Here is a 23637-nt window from a genome sequence, read left to right on the forward strand (position 1 = left end):
TGGGAGTGTACAATCTCTTGGCCAGTTGCATGGATTCTGGAGTGCTTCTGCTGACTGGGTGTCCGTCTGCTGCTCAGGATCGCTCCTCACTACAGCCCTGGCCCCCTATGTTCTCTGGGGCGTAGGGACTGGTTTCTCACACAACATGCACTTGTCTCCCATGGCAGGTAGGCTATGACCCTTCTCCCTGGGGTTAAGGTTCTCAGTGAGGCAAGGCAAAGGGTGTTCCCTCAGCTTTGATCATCCTGGAAAGCACTGCAGCTGGCATGTGGGCATCCCTGTGGGCATGCCATCCTGGCAGGTGCTGCTCTCCTGGTGAGGGCTGCCCAGGAGATCCTGTTGCTCAGTGAGCTGTGAGTGACCCATTCTGGCTGGGTTAAAGTAGCACAGTTTGTGTTTTGGTTTTGTTCCCTTTATGCCACCCCCCCTCCTCCTCTTCCTCCTCACTGGCTTTGTCTCGGACCAGTCTGATGTTGGGGTCTCTGTTTCCAGGTGAAGACTGAGATCAGCGTGGAGAGTAAACACCAGACTCTGCAGGGCCTGGCTTTCCCACTGCAGCCTGATGCGCAGCAGGCCATCCAGTTGTTAAAGCAGAAGAAAATCAATTACATCCAGCTGGTAAGAAGGCAGTGGCAGTCACCATTGCGCTTTTCAGTTCCCCCAGCTCCTGCCCCGGCCCTCGAGCTCTCCCTGTGTCTGCTGAGCCTCTGAGCTTTGATTTCAGTGTTTTACGCTGAATTCTTTCTCCCTTCCCCTTTAACCAGAAACTGGATCTCGAGCGGGAGACTATAGACCTGGTCCATACAAATGCCACGGAGCTAGCAGACCTCCCCAAAAGGATCCCCCAGGACTCTGGTCGCTACCATTTCTTCCTGTACAAGCACTCTCATGAGGGAGACTACCTGGAGTCTGTGGGTAAGCTCAGCCTTCTCGACCCGTACCCCCTAGGAGAGAGAATGCTTGGGTCAGATGGGTTCCCCCTGCCCTAGGCAGACGTGGTGGTGTTCTGCGTTCTGCTCATGTGTGCAGTGTTCTTGTGTAATCTCTGGCTGGAGCCAGGCCTATCTTCCCCTCCACACGGGCTGCTACTATTCCAGTGAATGAGTCAGTAGGCAGATGCCTTTGCTGGCCTGCTGTCATTCTGGTAGGCAGATGGCTATTCGTTTTGTTCTTGCCATGCTGTTCTTATCCTCAGTTGTTTTGGGATCTTGAACCAGTTCTCTTCAGCGGAAGAGCATGAAAGGGTGTTTGCTCACTCACCTGCCACCAGCGCCTCAGATGCCAGCAGAGGACCCCTTAAACCAGGGCCCCTGACCCACACGACTGCTGAAGAAGTGCTGTGGAAGCCAATGTCAAGGAGTATCTGGGGCAGTCTGCTTGCAGGCACCAGAACGTTTAGTCCTAGGAGGAGGACGCTATTTGGCTGCAGGAGGCTTTCTCTCTTAATTTTTTTTTTTGGGGGGGGGGGGGTGTTCTTCTCCATGGTGGTTTTACTGTCTCAGTCCTGTCTATGGTAGCGAGCTTGGCATGGGACTGCATGTGTGGCACTCTTGTGGGCATGCAGGGGCGAGTTGGGCAGCGTCTAGGACTGAATTCTCACTGCTGGATCTCAGTTTGCAGATGTTCCTCAACTTTTAAGTCTGGAGTGATGTTGACCGTCTTGCACTCTCTTGCAGTGTTCATCTATTCCATGCCTGGGTACAAGTGCGGCATTAAGGAGCGTATGCTGTACTCCAGCTGCAAGAGCCGGCTACTCGACACTGTGGAGCAGGAGTTCTCCCTGGAGATTATAAAGAAGGTAAATCCATGTTTCCTGCCTTGTCTCTTAACACTTGGCCAGCAGGTCATGCCCCCCAGCTGGACAATGGAGAGAGCAGATGCACACCTTTCTGCCAGTCTCTGGAGGGTGTGAAAAAAGAGGGAGTGGAATTGTCAGGTATTCCAAAGGGAACCCACCTGAGAGCTGAGCAAGGGAACATTTAAGGTGAACATCCAAGGGCACAGTCCTACTTCTCTTAGACATCAGTAGTGAAATCCCCATCCCTTCAGTCATTTCAGAGTGACCTGGGGAGCATCTAGGAGAACATACTAAAGGGGCCAATGCAGGACTGTTTCCTCAGGGGTAGGCTAGGGCAGTGCTTCTCAGCCTTTTTGATCCCAGAGACAAGCTTGCTGCATCAGGGAGATGTCAGGGAGCGACGCTGGTCCACAGACCAGTTGTTGAGAAACGCTGGACTAGAGGATCTCCTAAGTCTCTTCCCATCTCAAATGTCTGATTTAAAAACCAGCATCAAATCAATGGAAGTTGGGCTTATTTTTGGGTCTGAGATGGGTTTTCTGTCTGGCCTGAAATCTCGTCTCAAATGGGGTCAGACACCAGCTCAGCCATGTGAGGCTGTCAGCTGCCCCTGTCCTTCCTCCTGCTTTTCACGGCCTTTCACTGCAAGGCTCTGGTGCCCTTTGATCCATCTCCTCACAGCGGGTGCAAATCTGAACTAGTGTTTCACCTGCACTGATGTGTGAGTGTTAGGGATGTTGTCTGTCACATCAGCTGCCACAGTCCCAAGGGCGGCCACAGAGCAAGCATTTTGAATGGCTGGTGGAGAGGCTGGCTGGTGGCATGGGGCCAAGGTAATTGCTTCCCACCAAGGGCTGCCTGGAGCATGGTGATTGTGCCAGTGACACCCAACAGGAAATCTCGGTTCCCTGAGCCCAGTCGGATGTGAGAGTGGAGGAGACACTGTGGGCGGAAGGAGGGAGTTGATTTTCTCCAGGGGTGATTGAGGCGCAGGGGGCAGCGGTGAGGGGCTCTTGTCTCAGAGCTAGGGGGGGAGAGGCCCCCGTTCTCTCCCCACAGTGGCTTGAGGGCGTCAGGAACCGGCATTGTGGTGTTAACCCCCCCTCCTGTGCCCTTTGTGTGCCAGATCGAGATTGACGATGGAGCCGAGCTGACTGCAGAGTTCCTGTATGACGAGGTCCACCCTAAGCAGCACGCCTTCAAGGCAGCGTTCGCCAAGCCCAAGGGCCCCGTAGGGAAACGGGACAGAAGCGACTGATCAAAGGGCCGGGGGAGACGGCGAGGACAGTTAGATCCCAAAGGGCAGGAAGCTGGGTCAGGAATAGGACTGTGAACTTCGAATGGCGCCCAGAAGGGCCGTGTCGACAGGATCCATGTCTCCACTTCTGAGCCTGCCCACTGAGCCCGGAGAGGCTTTCCCTCCCTCTCCTCTTTAGTAAAATCATGAACACCTGGCTTCATTTGGGGAGCGGGGGGCAAAGAATCTGGGGTAGGGGAGGGATCTGTGCGTGTGTTTATTTTCTGTTCCCCCTCACTCTTTTGTTGTGTAACTCCTGAGCAGAATGATTGTTCTAGTCTGAAATGAGATTTAAACTGATGCTCTTGCGACTTCACCTGCCTTGTGACCTGGTTTACCTGGTGCCTGCACTGACTGAAGGGCTCACTTACCAATAAGCCATGTTATGCAGTGGCCTTGGAATGAAATCCTGGTTAGGGTTGATCTGATGGTGAAAACCAAAGGCTTTTCCCCTCCCCTTAAATGTATTGCTACAGACCTCCGCTATCTGTGTCCAAGTCCCTAAATCTTGAAAACTCCCCTCTATGGAATGGTCTCCTCAGCTGGCCAGTGCCCTGGTACATACATGCCAAACAGCTGCCTCCCCGAGGAAGGGGGCCAGCAGCTCTGCTGGTGTGTGGGATCTGGGGAGCATGGGGCAGGAACGCTGCCCTGGCATTCCCAGCCACGGCAGGGCAACTTCACCCTGAGGCTGGCAGGCTTGGCATGAACGCAGTCAACGGGCTGGTGGTCTGTGATCAGTGACCCCCCACCACCACCTCCCCAAGAACAATGGCATGCTGTCTTGGTGAGTGAAAGCCAGGCAGTTCCTCACCTCATGTGGAAAGGCAGTGGCTTTTGGAGAGCTGTTCTGTGTATTCACAGTCCATGTTTTGGCTTGGATTTGTGTATCCAGGTGTAAAGGCTCCTCTAGTCACCTCCATTTACACCCATTGGCTTCTCTGGCTTACAGAGCAGCCCAGGAGAAGACCTAGGTCTGTGGCACTGGATTCTGATCTACTAAAGGAATTTCAAGCTGTATCCTACCTGTGATATGTGAAATTCTCTGGCAGGCAGTTAAACCAGGTGCAGTTTTCCCTTTGTCGCAGGTTTGCTTCATGACAGCTGAGTTGAGAGGACAAGGGCGGCTAGCCCTGAGCCATCAATTCCTGCTGGCAGCTCTTCTTTGCCTGAGATTTGATCCTCTTGCAGCTCCAGCCACCTCCCTAGATCATGGGTCCAGTGGATCTGAACCCAGGCAGATCCACTGGACCCATGATCTCCAGTACCTGGCTCTGGGCTGCCTCACCGTACTGCATCGGTGCAGGAACATATCTCATGACACTCACTCCCAGCCTACAGCTGCATTTAGTATCCTGCCATGACTCACCAAGATCCATTCCTGAGCCTCTGACACCCATTCAGTCCTGAATCCACCATCCAAAGCCACAGGGATTTCTGAACATAGGGTACCAACCCACAGCCAACCAGGTGTGCATTGTGGATCCGAGTCAACCCATAACTTCATTCATCCTCACATGATTGTTTAACCCTTCAGTATACCCAGTAGTTGCATCCCCATCTTTCATTCCAGCGCTGCACTCATCTACCAGGGTAGTCGGGGTAGCAACTTATAGCTGTGGGGTACAGTACACGGTCATGCTGATCATTAACGGTGCAGCTTTGATGGTTTGGGAGAACATTAACCTCAGCAGGTTTATCTGTTGCATTCTGCACTCTGGTTAGCAGGGCTGTCCGTTCACCCTGACCGGGAATGCTTGGTGCTTGAAAAAGACTGTTGTAGATCCACGTAAACCAGGTTGGGCAAAGAAGTGTCTATGTAAGAGTGTTTCCCAGGGACACAGGTGAGATCTGTGGCCCATGAGGAAAGGTGAGGTGAGCTGTGGTGGTGATGGGGAAGAAGCATGTGCTGTCTGGGCCCAGATGCATTAGAGCATCAGGACCACTGCTGCGAACGGGGGAGAGTTGTGGCTTTTGAAAATCCACCTAGTAGATGTTTGTTCCCATGGGTCACAGTATTTAATGCACACGTCATTCCAGCCCCTGGGCAGCCTCTGACTTGTCTGTTTGTACCACATCTGAGGGGACTCAGCCTTCTGTATACATTAGAACTGTGTGGTGTTCCATTAGACTCGAAGCCATTGTTTTGTTCTCTTGGCTGCCATGGAAACTTTAAAGGAGGTTTCAGCCAGGTTGATTTTCTGCAGCAGGGATCGTCCCAGTCTCTGAGGAGGAAGAGTCTGGATTGAGGTCAACTTGTCCCTTCCAGGCAGGAAATGGTGACTTGAGACTACAGCACAAGACAGGGAGGTGGTGAGGAAGGGATTTTACCAGCTCCCAGCTCAGCCCATCTGTCTCCTTGTTGCGAGGTTTTCAGCAGTCCTTTAACCCCCAAGAGTTTGGCTGCTGGCCTTACCGCCTGGAACAGATCATGGCAGCGCTGGGGCAGCTGACTTCCTGATGCCTGTCAGCAGGTTAGGGGTAAGTCTTGACCTGGCAGGAGACATAAGCAGTCATTGCCGGGGATTTTAGCTTAGGGGCCTTGCTCATCTTCCCTAGCACAGACTATCCAACAGGTCCCAGTCTGAGCTGGGTTTTCACCTCCCTGGCTTTTCAGTAGAACTCTTGCATTTCATGCCAATAGTAATGGGAACTAGTCAGCGGGATTCTCTTGTGACCAAACCATGAAATATCCAGCCATGTGTGGGAGGGGAGTATCCCTTCCTCCCCACTCTCTATAAGTCAATGGCTTTACAGACCTGGACACCTGCTTTCTTCGTGGAGTGATGTATTGCATCTTCTGTGGCTCCTATTCTAATTGCACAGCCATTGCTGACATTTCTGGATGTTGCTGAACTGTCCGTTCATCTATACCTTTTGGGAAAGTTACGTGAAAGGGTCCACATACAGGGTGGGTATCCTATGCATGCAAGGACCTATTCGACCCATGTTTTATATTGTGCTGTGGGACACTAACACCTGCCGGGGCATCCCTCTGCTATGGTGAGATCCAGTGAATAAGTGATCTGTATTAGTTCTATCAAGGCAAAGGGTTAATTTGTCATGCTGGTGCCTCATGTTATCCCATTCCATCAGGAATGTGCGCACAGGCCACTTTTCAGGAGCGTATAATTGGCCAGGATAGCAAGTGCTGGAACAGCTGTGTTAGGAGAGTTCTAGTCTCTTTCTCTGGGCGAGGAATTGATTTCCACATCCTCATCTGGGCATGGAGAGTTCATGGGAAGTGTTTGATCACATGCTTCTGGTCACCCTTGATCCCAGGAAAAGACATGGAGACCTGGTCATCTTGTAGGCATTAAGTATCTAGGGTGGTGGTAGCTGTTGACCTGTTCACTGACTTCTGTCTCCCAAGTCTCTTCTCCCATTTAGAAAAAAGTTAATCCACTTTAGAAAAGAGTCTACAATGTAAACTAGGTCACTCAGACTGTCTCTAGAACATATGTTGTTTGGCTCATCGGTTAGTTTTGATCCCACTGTTGTGCTCTATTGATGCAAAACGTAGCCATATAATAATGGCGAAGGTCCGGTTGATACTCTCCTAATACATGATCAAATATAGCTATAGGACCTATCAGAACTTCAGTAAAGGAAGAGAGAACCCATAGCCAGCATTAGTACTCCTCGCCCAATTATTCCATAAAGTAACCCCATGCTTAAGGCAAATTCTGGTCCTGGAGTAGCTGGAATATGTAGGATGAAAGGGTAGCCATGTAGCCACTCTTCTCCCCACTCTAAATTTGTACCTGGGTTGGAGTTGGTGACTCTGACCACCAAACGTTTGGGAATGATGTCTGGCAGGCCTTGGGCATGGAGAGTGGCTGGGATCTTCAGAGGCTCATTGAGGAACTTAAAGGAGTCATGTAGCCTGAAGATCTGCCACTTCCCCAATGGTGCTGTCTGCAGTAGTTCGCTTCCTCACCCCCATTTTCTTGGGTGAGTTGGAGGAAGAACCACCTACCCCCACTCTGCCTTCAAGTTGTTTTTTTTTAGGGAGGGCACATTGATGGATCTGTCCTCCGCTCCCTAGGCTACTGTGTAGATGTCTCAGCAGCCTTGGAGTCACATTCTCTGATCCTTCCCTAGGGAGAGGGATGGGGGAGAGAGTGGGACCACAGAGCTCATTGCATGAACTCTGCCTTCTGAATAGCTCCATCAGTCCCTACCATGGGGCAGCTCTGTAGCCCCCAGCCCTTTGAGTCCCCTTCTATACCAGCCTGAACATTCTTGAGGTTAGCCAGGCCTACTTAGAGCTGGCGTGTGTGCGAGCAATGGACTAAGGTGCCCATTCCTCCTGCTAGGACACTTACCAGGCTGGCGTCTGTCCTGTGGACACCAAATCTACAAAGACCTGGTCTCCAGTCTGTCCTGGGAGTTGCACAGGCCATCCAGGTGTTGCTGAATGGTGAAAGCCAAGGAATTACTTGGTACAACCAGCACCAAATTGAATTGATTTTGATCTGGGGCCTATCTCAGCTGCCGACTGCATGGTTAAGGGCAGTTGGATATGAGCCACCTCTGTAGGAGGATGGGGGATTTCTTGGGGCTCCCAGCAGCCCTCAAGTCCTCCAGTGCCTACCCAAACTCCAAAAGGCACACATTGGTAGTACTGTGAGCTTGTCTACATAAGGACTTTTGGGGGAAAATTCCTACTGGCGCTCTCTGCCTCTACAGCTGCAGCAGGGGCAGCCCTAGGCAAGACTCTGGCAGCTTCTGGAGATTTTACCCACTAGATCATGGTGATAAAATTGCCAGGGTCATGTGCTGGAAGCAGCCTTTGCCTTATGTGCACAAGAGCTGCCGCTGCGCAGCTGAATCAGTGATAGCTGTGTGGCAGACACAGCCTGTGAGGGAGAGAGGGAGCAGGCTGGGTGGCAGTGTGGGTTTGAGCTTGGGGCAAGGAGAAGCAGAACACACTTTATTCAACACTGTATTTTCTAAAGAATAAAATATTTTTAAAACAATTTGACTGCTTGTGGTTTGAGTGGAAGTTCTCTAGCTATCACACCTTATCTTGTGCTAACACACTCCTTCCCGTGAAGGGCCTGGTGCACTCCCACTTGACAGGTACCAGATTGGGCCCATAATTCACCTGGCAAAAGCCCTAGGTGCAGGACGGTAACCAGGGATGAAATGAAAGTTAGAAGTCTACACTGTCATGCTGCAATTTGTAATATAAATCCTCTCTTTTCTCCCCCTTAACCGCTTCATCACTCAGATTTGCTAGTTTATTGCCATCATCTTCCAAGTCGCTGTAAAAACATGGAATTTAGTTTATTTCTTCAAAACATTTGCCAGAACTGAATTCCTTGGTAGAAAACTTGGGGTGGGAGGGGAAGAAACCAAACCAGACTGACTTCTGGAAATCCTTGTCCTTCTCCTCTGCACCTCTTAAATCATCGTTAACTCTATCTCCCAGTCAGGGTAACTTGTAGCTGCTAGCAGTGTTGAAGCAGGATATTCATGTCTGTCTACATCCTCTCTAAAAATCTACCTAATCTATAAGAAGGTGGCTAGTTTCCAGGTGGAAATTACCTAAGAAAACCCATGGGACTTGAGTCTTTTCAACAGAGTTTTAAATTGCCCTATAGAACTTGATTTTTTTTAATCATCCCTGCTGTAGGATTCTGTGGGTTGTATTTAAAACTCAATTTCCTTCACTACTATGTTGTTGGACTCTTCTCTAACAGGTCATAGTCTCTGTGTGGATACTCTTGTTCAATATTTTCTATTACAGTAATGACCAAAGCCGCCCTCAAGACTGGGTCTCTGTTGTGATAGACCCTGAACAAATGTATATGAGGATATAGTCCCTTCCCCAAGGAGCTCTGGGTATCTGCAGCTTCAAGTCAGCATGCTCTGTCAAGGATCTGCTGGCTTTTACAGCTCCTCTGTCCATCCACTTATTTCCTGAACTAGGCTAATGTCAGTTACCCAGCTCCTGCACTAATTGACACCTTCCTACCCAGCTTTGGGCTGGAGAAGAATCACTTCATGGCAGTCATCTCTCTAGACCAGATGCTGTACAGCTATTGCGCTGGTGATTCATGGGGGACTTCCTCTTGAACTCCTGTAACAGAACAATTCCTCCGGGGGAGAGGGCTGTACAAAACTGTCCTTTAACAACTGGATAACATTTTAAAAGGCAGGCTGAGGATCTGCTTTGTGATACCAAGACTGCAAGGACCCTTGGTCCATCTCAGGGTCTGGACAACTGTTCTTTAATGAGCAGCATTCCCAAGGCCTATAGCCATTCAAATAGAACTGGGCTAGTTCTGACCCTGCTGCAGTTCCCATTCAGCAGAATGCTTAAGAGACTAAGGCTATAATGGCATTTTCATAACAGATCTGCCTGAGGCGCTGCTGGACTAGCCTGACTCATTAGCTGTGCTGTGTAGTGATGGGTAGCTGAGCTGGAGTCTGTTCTAGCTCACCTGTTTGTCACTTAGTTCTGAGGAAGCTCTGTTGTTGACACTGTAAGGACCAACAAGGACACTAATATGGCACCCACACTGGGAGGAAAACCTGGAAATTTGCTGTCACTGTATATACAGGACCTAGGTAGACCCACCGTCACCTTATACGTAACAGTGTTGTGGATGGAGCTTGTTTGACTCATGTAGCTTCCCGGGGCCAGGATGTGTAACTCATCAGTAGCGTGGCTGTGACCACTCATTCACTCCACTCCCACGCCACGCTGTAACACAGTTGGGGGTGTGGCTCTGGTCCCACACAATCACCCAGCAAAGTCCAGTGTGCCAGTGTGGACAGGCTTTTCCGCGGGGCTCAGCTGCCTGCAGCAGAGAATATCGTCCTGTGGCAGAGGAAGGCGGTGCCTGGTGTGGATGAGAGGACAGAGCAGATGGTGTGAGTAGTAAACCATGTTCCCCTTGTCAAATGGGTATTTGAAATCCTTGTAAAAAGGAGGCTGGGCATTCAGGCAGCAAAACACCAGGAGGATCAAACTAATCACTCTAAACATGTCAATGCATTATTAACCCTGGTCCAGTTTCCTGGAAGGCCTGGGACTAGAAGTGTGAGCACCAGTGCACAGAGAGGGAGCAGACCCCAGCTCGTGGTAGAGGCAGGACCCCCTCTGCAGTGGGTTTCCAAATTCCCTCTCGAACTTGGGCCTGTTAGTTCCCAGGGTGGCTCAGACCTGCCCCTCACTCACAGTTCTCCCATGCTTTTAAAGGGCGTGGCCAGGGTGACTAAAATATAGCCGTTTGAGCTGACTGGGTTTACCTCAGGAAAGCCAAGTTTGAGCAGCTGGCTGCTGACAAGCCAATTAGAGTTTGAAGGTTGTGTCATTCAAGGTGCTGGTTAGCGTGTTTCTAAAACTAGGGTAGATGGGGCCCTGTCGATTTTAACATGCTCTAAACTGATGGAGCTGAATCTGAGGCTATAGGCTTGGGTTCCTCTCTACCAATTAACTCACATTAAAGTCTGTGCTGTCTCTTCTACTCTAGAGTTATAGAATGTCCGCTAACATGTCTAACTCCTCCCGCTTTTAAATCTGAGTCCAGATGAACTCTAAGTGTAGACAAGGGCAAGGCAGAGTTTGCACCAATTTGGTGTTTACCCCCTTTTTCAAGCAGAAATAAACTGATTAGCTCAACAGGTGTGTAGTATCTCCAGCTTGCCTTTTTCAACCTTTAAGGCTCAGGTCTGGTGCAGCTATGCCAATTGCTGCTAATTAGCAATTCCCCCGGTGCAGACAAGGTGCGGAGGTAGCAAAGACTGGCTTAAGGCCTAAGCCCGGCTGCCTGTGTCCAGGCTCATGTGGAGGAGTCGCTTTATTCAATGAGCTCGGTTGAGTCTCTGCTGAAAATTTAAAGCAAGGTGGGAAATGATACCTCCATTCTTTGTTGTAAGGACAAATGCCTGGATCTCATGTCTTCTGCCCTGTCCCCCCCTGGATGCATCCTAATGTCTCTTGGACTGGCCTATGTGAGCACACCCTGATACCATGGTGTGACAGAAGGTGTAACATGCCAGCTGTGGCTAACTCTGTGGAATGTTTCATTGTCTCTCCGTGGGGGTGATAGCGCCGGGGCAGTCTGCAAAGGTAAAGGAAGTCTTGCATTCTCAGTCTGGAAGTGCTGTTGTTTGCGGGTTGAGGGGAGGGGAGCAACTGAGGCCTTGTCTGTGCTGTAAATGCTTTACTGGCAAGCTATACTGAGGGAAGCCCCTAGTGTGGATGTAATGGATGGTAAGAGAAGGGGGGTTTCTGCTAGTGTTGGAACACCGCCTCTCAAAATGAAATTAGCTATGACAGCAGCAGCTCTCTTCTCTGCTGGCATAGCTGTGTCCAGGCTGAGGGGTTTGCTGACATAGCTATGTTGGCTAGGGGGAGTGGTTTTTTCATACCCCCAACTGATGTAGTTACGCTTATAGAACTTAGTAGTGTAGACATGGCTTAAGCATCTTCTGATGCTGGACTGCCTAGAATAGAGTCAGAGGCAATCTCCTGGTTAGGTGAGTAAAGAATTCATGACTCAAACCACCTCAACCTTTGCCAGTTGGGAGGTACTTTGTGGGAAGAGAGTTTAGGCTTGGCTGTTCAAAGGTGCCTAAGGGAGGTAAATGCCCAAGTTCCCTTGAAATTCAGAGGGAGTTGGGTGGCTGACTGCCCTTGGAAAGTCTCCTCCCTAGTCTCATGGCAGTTCCTAGTGGACAGGAGTCCTCTTCAGTTAGCAGCTTCCCTGCCCATCACCAAGGGGATTGCTCCAAGTTAGGCTGGAAATCATTCCTGGGCAGCTTGCACTTCCAGGCTAGGTGGAGCAGCCAGGGGCCAGGCCTATATGCCACAAACATGATATTCACATGGAAAATATTTAATTAAAAATAATCAACCCAGGACTCTTAAGAGAGGGAATGCAGCACAACACACACATCCAGGAGTTACAAAATAGCACCGGTCACATTGGGAAGGCACCTAAAAACAATCTGAGTAGGATAAGTCCACTCTGCATATAAATAGGAAGGACTTTAAATGTTTCTGGTTCTTGAAGAGGCAAAAGTGTGGCCATTGGTAACTCTATTGTAAACAACTAATCCTGACCAATGTGATATTTTAAAAAGGAGCAATGTAAAACTGTCCTTTGACTGGCTGTGATTAAGGAAGATTGCACCATACATATTTTTAAAGCTGGTTCTGTGCTGTAGAAAGTCACTGAAACTAAGTGAGGAATGTAATAGCACCCTACAATATTGCAAAGGAAGCTGGGGAAAATCACACATACGTGACCCCCATTGGGAGGAGGGGTCAGGTACTGGGGGTCCTAGGAGTTGGTGTAATTCACAAATGTCTGGAAACTTTCCAGATCTCTTGCGACCACACAGAACCTGCTGCTTGTTTTCCTTCTTCCTTGTCATTCCTCTTTCTGGGGTTCACGTCACATCACAGGCTTCACAAATTCACATTGAAAATAATTGTTTGCAAAAGTGGGTCACATGCCCCACGTCCACATTGCAGACATCACCATCATGGGGATGCACAAGTCCCATGCCCAGAGCTGGTTGCTGTGACCCCGGGAATTGCAGTGTTCCCCCCTCCAGCCCTGGTAGCAGTGACATGTGAACTCTTGTCTCATCCTATCCCTCTGCTGCGTGGTGAGGGCTCCTTTCACGGACACACGCGGTCCATGGGTGGCTTGGTCCACTTGGATCTGGAAGGAGCTCGCATCCAGGTGCAGGTAGCTGTCCAAATCCATCTTCCTGCGAAGGCAGCGGCCATGGTTGTTGCAGACAAACTGGCTGCAGAGTTTGGTTGCTGTGGTCACGTTGATGATGTAAGGGCCTAAGGTGCCAGTCATATATTTCTGGATCTTCACACAGTTGGACTGGAGAAGGAAAATTAAAGCAGTTACTCATCACAGCCAGGCTGTGCTATTCTAGATTCCAAAGCCAAAAGAGACCATTGTGATCAGCTGGTCTGACCACCCACGTAACACAGGCCATAGGACTTCCCTGAATTAATTCTTGCTTCAAGTCCAAAAGCTATGACTGAACTAGACGAGATCTTTTAGAAAAAGCATCCCGGCTTGACTTTAAAACTTCCAGTGCTGGAGAATCCACTTCAACCTTTTGATATGTTTAATTACCCTCCTATTAAAAAATAGTGCCTTATTTCTAGTGTGAATTTGTCTGGCATCAATTTTCAACCATTGGATGTTGTTATCGCTTTGTCTGCTATGTTGAAGAACCCTCTATCAAATTTCTGTTGCCCACGTAGGTACTTATAGACTGTGATCAAGTCACTCCTTAACCTTCTCTGTGATGAGGTCAATAGACTTGAGTCCAGGAGCTCAGTCACTATAAGGCATATTTTCCACTCCTGCAATCATTCTTGCAGCTCTTCTCTAAACCCTCTCCAATTCAACATCTGGCTTGAATTCAGGAGACTAGAACTGGGCACAGGATTCCAGTAGCTGTCACACTGAGATTACTTCATTGCCAAATAGAAAGGTAATAACCACCTATTCCTAACCCTTCATCAGTGATGATTTTGTTTTCTTCCAGGTCATTGATAAAAATATTAAATGGTGTAGGGCCAAGAACCACTCTCTGCAGGACCTCATTACATACATACATGCTTGATTGATAAATACATTTTGGAACTTGGGAATCAGCAGCCACCCAGCTTTTAATCCATTTAACATATGCCATGCTGATTTTGTATCATTCTGATTTCTTAATCAAAATACTATGTGATACCACGTCAAATGCCTTACAGAAGTCTAAGTATAGAACATCAACTCTATTTTATCAGCCAAACTTGTAATACAGTATCAAGTTAATATCCAGTTAGTATGACGAGCCATTTTCCATAAACCATGTTGCTTAGCAGTGGTTATATTACCCTCCTTTAAATTCTTTGAGTCCCTTATCAGTTGTTCCAGTACACCGCTACCTCAGTATAATGCCACCCGATATAACATGAGTTTGGATATAACATAGTAAAGGGTGGATCAAAGCAAATTCAGTATAACACAGTTTCACCTATAACATGGTAAGATTTTTTTGGCTCCCAAGGACAGTGTTATATCGAGGTAGAGGTGCATTTTGATTGGGATCAAATTCAGGGTGACAGGCCTATAATTACTTAGGTCATCCTGTTTTACCCTGAAATAGAGAAACAATGTTAGCTTCTGTCCAGTATTCTGGAACTTCTCCAATATTCTAAGAGTTATTGAAAATCAGCATTCAGGGTCCAGAGAGATCCTGGGCCAGCTCTTTGTAAAAATATTGGGTGCAAATGGGTTGGGCCTGCTGATTTTAAAGATGTCTAGCTTTAGGTGCTGCTGTTTAATAGCCTTATTCGTTTGGAATGGAAAGTATTCCATAATCATCTGATATCAATACATCATCTGGCTTTTTCTCAAATACAGAACAGACATATTTTTGAATAGTTGTGCCTTTTCTGCATTAATATTGACAATTCTATCATTTCCACCTAGTAATAGCTGAATACCATTGTTAAGATTTCTTTTGTTCCTGATATATTTAAAAATCTCCTTATTGTCCTTAACTCTACTGGCGATACATTTCCTCTCATATTGTTTTGATTCTCTTATCAATTTTCTAAAATGTCTGGCTTCTAATTTACATTAATTGCTATCAACATCCCTTCTTTTTTTCTATTTGTTATATTAGATCTTTTTTTTTTTTAAAGCAGTGTATCCTCTCAATTGTGGGATTGAGTAATCCCATTGAAAAATGTACATTACTTTTAATCTCTCTCCCCTGGGTTGTTGTTAGTCTGCTAGTAGTAGGTAAAAGATCTCAGCTGGGATCAGGAGTCCCTAGCGAACCCAGCTGAAGCCTCTTGTTGCTACTGGAAAATCAATAACAAACCATTAAGGAGGATGTTAAACAGCAACTACTAAAGTTAGACATCTTTAAACCAGCAGCTTTTGATCATTTGCATCTATTGTTGATTTTTAATAAATCTTGAAACGGGACAAGCTCCACGGGACTGGAAGAAAGCTACTACTGTGCCTGTAGTTAAGAAGAGTTAATTGGATGATCTGAGTTAGTGTAGACCTGTCAGCCTGACTTTGATCCTGGGCCAAATGGGGGGGTGGCCATTGTGTACTTTCATAATAAAGAATTAAAGAGGGGATCAGCATGGGTTTATGGCAAATAGATCATCCCAAGCTAACTTGCCAGGCCCTGCTCTGAAGAATTTAATAGACAAGATAGCTAAAGGCAGTGCTGCTTTCCTCATGTTGCAGAGGGGAAATTGAGGCAAGGAGATCAAGTGACTTGCCTAACATCACATGAGATCTCTGTAACTGCCCTGGAAGTTGAAGCCAGCTCTCCTGAGGCCTAGTTCAGTGCATTAAGCAGAACATCAGCTTTCCCTTAATGGGCTGTGGCTCCCTTCACGGCACGTTGTCTGCTCCAATTCCAGGCTAGTGTACCAGGCTGCAGTTAACCTCCGAGAGTTGTTTGCTTGCCCCTATGATGAGCTGGCAGGGGCTCTAATCCATGCTCTAGTGAAAAAATGTCACCTGCCCTCTAGCAACAACTAGTATTTAGCTGGCAGCTGCTCGGTCCCACCTCAGCCTTTAAGTGTGTAGGGATCATTGGTGCAGGGAGTGCACTTTCAACAGCCTGCTCAGTCCTTGGCTAGTTTGCTGCCACTGCTGGGAGCTGGATCTGTCCCATATCCCCCCTCAAGAACCCCTACAGCCAGCTCAGCAGTATGTAACAGCAGTGCTCAGGGGGAGGTGCACCTAGCCCCTTGCTGCTAAGGCAGGGAGGAGCTCAGGGGTGTTCATTTGGGGGGCCCCAATCCCAGATGCAGGTGTGCATGCATGCCCCCTATTCTCCCCCTACACACACACACTCACGCAAACAATGGTAACTCCATGAGTAGTCTTTATTACCCGGTTGCGAGAATATTCCACACCTCCCCAGAGAACGATGCCGTGAGCCCCCATGGCTGCTGCCTGCCCGATCGTGTGCACAAGGTCTGTCTGTAACAAGAGAAACCAGCAGCGCAGTGAGAACGCCAAGCACAGAAGAGCTGGCTGGGCAGCTGATAGAGTCCGGTAAAGCCAGGCCTGTGAGCATCCAGCTGACTCCGTTCCTTTCCCTGTTATGCTGCCAAACAGCAACAATAGCCTATGCAGTGGGGTTGCTGCCCGGCCGGTGCAGGCCCTCCCTGTGGTTGTGATAGCCTGCCCTCAAGGGGGCTATCAGGTCGGCCTCTTCCCTTTCATGGTTCTGAGTGTGAGTCCAAACCACTCTGGGCCCTCAGGGGAGGGAAAGGCAGAATACACCAGGTTGCAGCCCGCAGTGAGTTTTTGCAACCCAGTGCCAGTTGCCCCTGAAGAACAGGGGTTACTAATGGTGCTGCTGTGGGACTGGGCTGCTGTATAGTGTAGAACTGCTCCGGTGGCACAGCCGGCTGTATTCTATGTAGAGCCCCCACAGCACCATGAAAACACAATGGGGCTGAGCAAGGGTCCAGGCAAAGTGCTGGGAAATGGAGCATGGGGTAATAGGCGCCTAGCATTGACTCTGTGTGTAGAACACTCTATTTGGGGGGAGGGGCAGGACAAGTACTTACGTGAATTTGTAGAGGATGAGTGAGCAACAGTGCTGGAAACAGGAGCTGGTTTTCCACAGGACAGGGACAGAGGGGGCAGCAGAGGTGCACAAGGCTTCCTATAGCATCCTGCAGCTGTGCCTGAGCCATGATTTGAAGGGGCCATGAGTAGGGAAGGGGGAGAATAGCTTCCATAGCCCATTCGCTCTGTGGAGTTCCTGTGGCACTGCCACCAGAGGTTCTGACTAAGGCCTGGGCTGAGGGGGGGGGAAAAGTAGAAACAGCTTTTGGTTGGTCCCTATCTGCGCCAGATTTGAACCAGTAATCTGCTAATCCCCATGAGCATGTTCTTTTGGCTGGTGTAATTAGCAATACCTTGAACCATTCAGAGCTTCCATGCAGATAGCTGTTTGTCCAACGCATGGGGCTTGCCACATTCAGCTGGAAATCTTGTGAGCCTTGGAAAGCCTGGTTTTGGCTTTTCCACTCTTGGTCCCAGCCAGACACCAGCAGCACAGAGATGCATGAAAGTTAACATGAATCTAACAGTGCTTACAGGCATCAAACAGCAAGAGAGGCTTGGTGGAAGAGTGGGATGATGGCTGGCAGAGCAGGGGATCTTATGTTAACTGCCCCGCTTTGACCATCCATCTTTATACTCCCTCCCCCCTCAGCTCTGAAGGACTGACCGTCTGCAGTGTCTGTGAGACAGCAAATGAACAGGGATTGTGGGGGAGTGAATGGAGAATCCTAGATGGACAGCTGGGTCTACACAGAGGCTACTGTATTTAATCAAACATTTTCACCGATGCTCACCTGGACTTGTGGCAAAACTGCAGTGTAAACAAGCCTGGAACCACTTTTAACACTATTTGAGTTAAAAAAAAATGCAGAGAAGCAAAGCTAAGCAAAAGGGTGGCAGAAACAGTCCCAGCCACCAGCTGAACCATGGGAATTTCTGGTGAATTTCTCTAATGCAAGCAGAAAAACTAAGAGCTTGTCTATACTGGCACTTAACAGCGCTGCAACTTTCTCACTCAGTGGTGTGAAACCCCTCTCCCCCTCCCCCCACAAGCACAGCAAACTGCAGTGCTGTAAAGCGCCAGTGTAAACCGTGCCCCAGCGCTGGTAGCGAAACCCCTCGTTGACCGCTGTAATGGTGCCAGTGTAGACTAGCCCTTATTTAGGCAGCAGCTCGGGCTTCTGCATTCTCAGGTTCCTAACGGGCAGAGCAGTGGTTACCCCCAATCCTGCCAGCTTCACACTGATCCTTTGCGCTGTGCAGATGAGGTGCTGTGAAGCATGAGATAAAAGGAGCATTGAGGAAATCCTGCTCCTCGGGAGGGAAGGATTTGCCTTTGTTAGTTCAGTTATGCAGAGGCTTAGGCCAGGCCCATGGGATGGCTGAAATCCTGCTAGCAAGTGGTGTTTGCTAGTTGGAGTCGAGTAGGGATTCATGCCCAAGCCAAGACTGGGAGTTAATCATTAGTGGGGATAGCAGAATTTAAAAAGGATTCCTGACCCCATTGTGGACAGTAGCTGGCATTTAATGTGGGATCAGCTGTGATGAGGTTTCCCCCCAGCCATTCCCCTGTCCCCATCACATGAAGCTACACTGTTCATACAGAATTAAATGCCTGACGGTCCCCCTCCCACCCTCTCAGGCCTGCCTGATTCACAAAGCAGAGTCACCTGCTCCTTCCCAGCGCTGTCAGGGCTGAAGGTCCTGGGTTCAGTCCCCACTGTTGACTAGTCTCAGCGGTTGCTATGCCCAGAGAGTGGGGAGGAGGAGGGGCGGTATCTCACCTGGGTTAGCTCCTTCAGGGTGTAGCTGTAGAAGGGCCGGGCATACGCAAAGACAGGCAGGGAGTGGTTGACGGAGGGCAGCTGAGCCACGCGCAGAGCTTCGCTTAGCTTGGCCTGCACAAACTTCTTGCCCTGCGGGGAGGCTTTCAACACCTCCTCCATGTAGATGGAGGGGTAGAGCGCCTTGCTCTGCTCCCACAGCCACAGCAGCTTGTTGTTACGCTGCACCTCCACCTGGGGGCAGCCCCCAGTGAAGTTCTCAAAGTCATCCCAGTAATGGTAGTTATAGCATTCGGGGAAGAGGTAGTAGCCCCACCAGCCGCCAGGGCGCAGCAACTGTGCCAGCTTGAGGGTCTCTGCCATGAACCTGGCCGCAGCCGTCTCGAACTCCCACTTAGCCTCCAGCTCCACCTGCTCATCGGGCCAGCGTGGGTTCCTTAGCCTCACCAGCTGGGTGGACATGGTCCGGTAGACATTTTTCTTGTCCCAGTTTCGGATCCACTGGGGCCTCCAGTTCTCCCAATCGATCACAGACAGTCCAGCGAAGGAGGCCGAGGGCATGGCAGTGGCGATGTCGCTGGCCATCTTGTCCAGGTGGTCCAGCAGGCTGGTGTTCTGGGGGCAGCCACCATTGATAGCTACAGGCGGTGTGGTTTTGTTCAGGTAGTAGGGGTATAGACCCAGCTGATCATAGTAGAAGATGGTGATGTTCCCGCCTGTGAAGTCTTCCCGCACGTTCGCCAGGAGGCTGAAGGAGGCAACACTAAGGGGCACCTCATAGGAAGTCCAGCATCGAGCCGTTGGCGCATTCCAAGCCACCAGAAAGGGCCGGTCTGTCACAATGGGGGGCAAGGATGGCTTCAGGTTATGACCTCTGGGCAGCTCAGGGCACAGAAGCAGAAGCAGCAAGATGGTGCGGTGGAGGGGGCACCTGTGTAGCCTGAAGGCCAGTGAGCTCCATGCCAGGAGCCTGCCTGAGCTGAGCCTCACTGCAGTTTGCTCCACTCTGCTGTAAGAAGGGTGGAAGAGACAGTCAGTCAGTCCAGGAACGTGGGCAGGAATCTGACAGCTCACCCCGGGCTGGGCCCAGCCAGGGAAGAGAAGGCCAGGCAATCTATACTTCAGCAAACCATCCCTATCTCCAGCCAGGTCTCCTTTCTTCCCCACCACCAGGCACTTAACTAATGACAGCACATTAGCTCATGGGTGGATGGGGATGCCATCCCAGCCCTCGCAGTCATCTGCTTCTGCTGCTCTTCCTCCCCTTTGAGGAGCTGTACAAATGTATGACCCTTACATCTCTGCTTTCCACCTTCTGTCCCCTGTGCTCCCTCCCCAGTCCCCTTCTGAAGTGCTCCCTTTAGCTCCTCCTCCCACAAATGAACCTTGGCCCAGATCCTCATAGACATTTAGGTGACGAATTCCCATGGGCCCTTCCACCTTTATTACCTTACTCCCCATCTGGTGCCCTAACTGCCCCATCTCTCCCTCTTGAGGCACACACTCTCTCCCTTTGCCTCACCACCCCGTCTCCTCTTTGATGCCAGCTGCACCCATGCCTGACCCTAATCTTTCACTCTGATTTAGCGTCAGCATCCCAGGGCAAAGGCTACCTCTCTGAGTGCTTGTAAGCCCTGCAGATGGGGACAGTATTATCAAAAGCACAATACAATCCTGCTCTGGGTTGGCTCTCATGTTTCTGTGTGTCGTTTCTCTTCGCGGGGGTGGGAGCACTGGGGACTAGTGGCAAAGCATCTGTCTAATCTTAAGCATTACAGTTCTCCTGGGCCTGGAGTGGAAAAAGGGCTCCCCAGGAGAAGCCTTATGTTTGCAAATTGCCTCTGCACCACAGGCTGCCCTCCTAAGTAAGCTAATTTGCAGAGCAATTCAATTTAGATGTGCATGGATGAGTGAGGGATGCTCTTCTTCTGGCGCTGGGGTCATTGATCAGCTTTCAGTGCAATTCATGCAGGCTGCTAAGCGCTAGGCCAGGGGTTGGCAACCTTAGTGGGGTGCTGAGTATTCATTTATTCACCCTAATTTAAGATTTCAGGTGCAGTAATACATTTTAACATTTTTAGAAGGTTTCTTTCTATAAGTCTATAAAATATAACTAAACTATAGTTGTATGTAAAATAAATAAGGTTTTTTAAATGTTTAAGAAGCTTCATTTACAATTAAATTAAAATGCAGAGACCCCCAGACCGGTGGCCAGGACCGGGGCAGTGTGAATGCCACTGAAAATCAACTCATGTGCCGCCTTTGCCTACTCCTGTACTAGGCTGTCTCTGCCCCGCCTGCCTCCACGCTATTAAGGCCTTGCTGATCTACTAGAGCAGCAACCAAACCACCCATCGACCAGAGTGCTGGTGCCTGCCACCCTACCAGCATTCAGGTGCTTGCTGAGCATAGCCCTGTATCACCAAGGCTCTGATTAGATCACTAGACACAGGGGCACACCAGCCCCGTAAAGCAAAGGGGTTAGTGGAGTGGGTCCTGCTGGGATGATTCACAATGTACTTTGCAAACCTCCACCCCCTGTGCAAGGTGCCAAGAGCCCCTCCAGCAGGCTCTGAGGGTCCTCAGCTCTCACCCCAGTCAATGGTAGAGAAGGCCTTTTAGGAGCAGGACCTTAGAGAAGAAAATCTGAGCTCACCTTTAAGCCTTGTTAGCACAGATTGCGCAGCTTGGTGGTGGAAGCCTCTGCCTTGTTCTGCAGGGGTAGCAAGTTCATATTCTACTAGTGGTAGCCTTTTATTTTAATACGTCATCCATCAGCTCTCCTCCATCCCCCTAGTGTTGGTCCTTGGGACCTGAGTGTGCCAATGCACCCGGGGCTGCTCCATTCCTGCCTTTTCCTGTGAGCCTTCTCTAAGCTTATCTCTGCAGGGAGGGTGGTTAGGGGGCAGGAGGGAGAACCTGTCCTGAAGTTTGTTCTCAAAGAGAGAGGCAATTGAGGGCAGGTTTAATATACTTTGCAGTTCTGAGGGCAATTAGCTGAACTGAGGAGGAACCTGCCTGGCTCCCACGAGGCAGGATTTACTCAGCAGAGCAGCAGAGATGATTGGCTCAGAGAGAACAGAGTGAGCAGCTGCCTTAATTAGAATAAAACAGCTGGGGAGCAAGGAGATTCTGACCCTCCAGTTCTGGGCCCCATATAACATACATGTATTCAAGAAACCTAGTAAGCTCTTACTATCTAAACTCCAGCTTTTCCAAAACAAGATTCTGTAGACAAATCTCAGTATCAGCTGGTCAGAAAAAATCACTCCGGAGGAGGAGGAAACAGAAACCGATAGGCAGAAAATTACGGACTGAAAATGGAGACGGTTAGGACATACATGGAGGAAAGAGCAGAACAACATACCTAGACAGACGTTGGACTAGAACCCCCAGATCAAGAGATGACTAGACCAAGGATAACCTGGAATCACCCAACAGAAGCAGAATTGAAAGCTATCAAAATGCCTTGGGAAGAAGCTAACAATGCAGCAGAGCAGCAAAGATAGAAGGCAGTGGGGGCAGGCACAGTGTTCTGCATAGAACAGTGAGGCAGAAGAAGACGAGCTGCAGGGACTGGGAGAGGGTGAAGTTGGGGGGGAGGGAGTGTTCTGAGCTCCAGCTGCTGTGGATGGCAGTTGTCAGAGTTTACAAATGTGAAAGTTCCTCCTTGCTGGCCCCTGGGATTCGCAAAGCACAAAGATGGCATGAACCAGCCCAACACAGGGGACACTTATCCGCTGGGATCTGTCCTGCGGTTACTGAATTCATTTTGCCCACGCCAATAAACAGACATCAGCTGGTGATGAGTGGCAGTCACTATTGGCTTGTATTCGAACTAGCACCCTAGAGGTGAAAGATTCTATAAGCCAGTTATCTGCCAATCCTCAGAGCTACCAGCTCTCCCTGAAATAGACTCGTGTAGTGAATACATGTAAATATAGCAGAGTCTGAGCCAGCATCCTCAGGCCACATGCTCAGTGCCCGTATCAACAGAGAGACTTTGCCTTACCCGGATAATGCTTGTGCAAAAGTTGGAAGGACTGTCCTGTTTTTCCCTGGACCGGGATTTCTAGCTGCATGTGCAGGACATCAAAGAGCCATCCGTTTATTCCAGGCATAGTCTGCCTGTGTGACCTCCGCCCCGCCCTCTCCCGGATTATTTTGTCCCCCAGGAGAGGGGGACTGGCAGCCCGACACTTTGGCCATGGATAGCACTCTCTGCATGTGACAGGCCCATGGTTCTTGAGCAGCCTCACTACTCCGTGAGCAGCTGGAGGTTCCTGCCACTGTGTCAGCAGGCACGACCCCCTTGCTGCTTAATTACAGCATGCGAACTGTAATGGAGCAGCGGGGACTCCTGCAGATGAGACCCAGAACCCCAGTAGTGCTCTGAGGTGCGGGATACCGATAGTCAGGGCCCTGTTCTTTCCTGTTTTATTCTACTGTAGAGTGAAAGGCCTGATTCTGGGAGGTGCTGGGTGTCCTCCAGCAACCTCAATGCTCAGCAAAGCCAGGAGCAAAACAGGGAGCTCAGCACCCTCAGCCACACACTCACTGCTTCTAAACACCTGGCCAGGAGTGGAATGAGCAGCAGTCAAGGAGGAAAAGCTGCTCTCAGCTGCGCCTGGGGCAGGAGCTCCAGGAGCAGTAACTGTAATGCCAGGGGGATTCGACAGGGGATGAGGGGGGTGGCACAGAGCCTTCCTCCCTGAGAAGTGCAGGAGAGGGTACAAAGTGGGGAGAGGTACAAAGAGGAGGCATACACTCCCACAGGAATGGTTATCTGGCCCCACATGGGGGGATACAGGCTAAGACTCACCTGCGTGCCCTTTGAATCTGAAGCATCCTTTAATCTGTGGTGAAATCTGTGGCTCAGGAGTTCAGATCTTTTCACAGAGGTTCAAGAAAAAATACTGGATTTGCCTCTGGAAGGAACTGCTGTCTTTGGTGCTAAGACAGACGAGGTCTTAGAGAAGTTAAAGACCCCAAGAACTACAGCGTTAAAGGAGGTTCAATCATCTCAAAGGAAGGCCACAAGGAGCAATTTCAGCAACTAGCTTTCAGGCGTGGCTACCGGCAGAAACCCAAGCAGTCTGGGAAGGCTTCATATACCCCTCAAAGGAGGCAAAGATCTCTCTCCTTGGTTTTGCTTGC

At 49.7% G+C, this 23637-nt stretch overlaps 2 protein-coding genes across 3 annotated transcripts in view; one reads left to right on the top strand and one right to left on the bottom strand.

Moving 5' to 3' along the window:
- The window catches only part of TWF2 (twinfilin actin binding protein 2), a 75972-nt gene extending 72561 nt beyond the window's left edge, over nucleotides 1-3411 (top strand). Inside the window, 5 exon segments of the mRNA XM_030568689.1 lie at nucleotides 493-618; nucleotides 765-915; nucleotides 1677-1798; nucleotides 2925-3042; nucleotides 3045-3411. Of these exon segments, the coding sequence (XP_030424549.1) occupies nucleotides 493-618; nucleotides 765-915; nucleotides 1677-1798; nucleotides 2925-3042; nucleotides 3045-3187 (660 nt within the window). The 3' untranslated portion in view covers nucleotides 3188-3411.
- An 8592-nt stretch (nucleotides 3412-12003) lies between these two features.
- Nucleotides 12004-23637, bottom strand: part of LOC115654432 (hyaluronidase-4-like) — a 31499-nt gene continuing 19865 nt past the window's right edge. Inside the window, exons 2-5 of one of the 2 annotated variants that reach the window (XM_030568687.1) lie at nucleotides 18481-19489; nucleotides 16696-16815; nucleotides 16010-16099; nucleotides 12004-12958 (exon numbers count right to left, since the gene is read on the bottom strand). In XM_030568687.1, the coding sequence (XP_030424547.1) occupies nucleotides 12566-12958; nucleotides 16010-16099; nucleotides 16696-16815; nucleotides 18481-19489 (1612 nt within the window). In that variant the 3' untranslated portion in view covers nucleotides 12004-12565. The remainder of the gene's footprint in view (nucleotides 12959-16009; nucleotides 16100-16695; nucleotides 16816-18480; nucleotides 19490-23637) is intronic. The other variant, XM_030568688.1, reaches the window with a different exon arrangement.

Source organism: Gopherus evgoodei, chromosome 7 (genome assembly GCF_007399415.2).
Source record: "Gopherus evgoodei ecotype Sinaloan lineage chromosome 7, rGopEvg1_v1.p, whole genome shotgun sequence".
Taxonomy (NCBI): domain Eukaryota; kingdom Metazoa; phylum Chordata; order Testudines; family Testudinidae; genus Gopherus; species Gopherus evgoodei.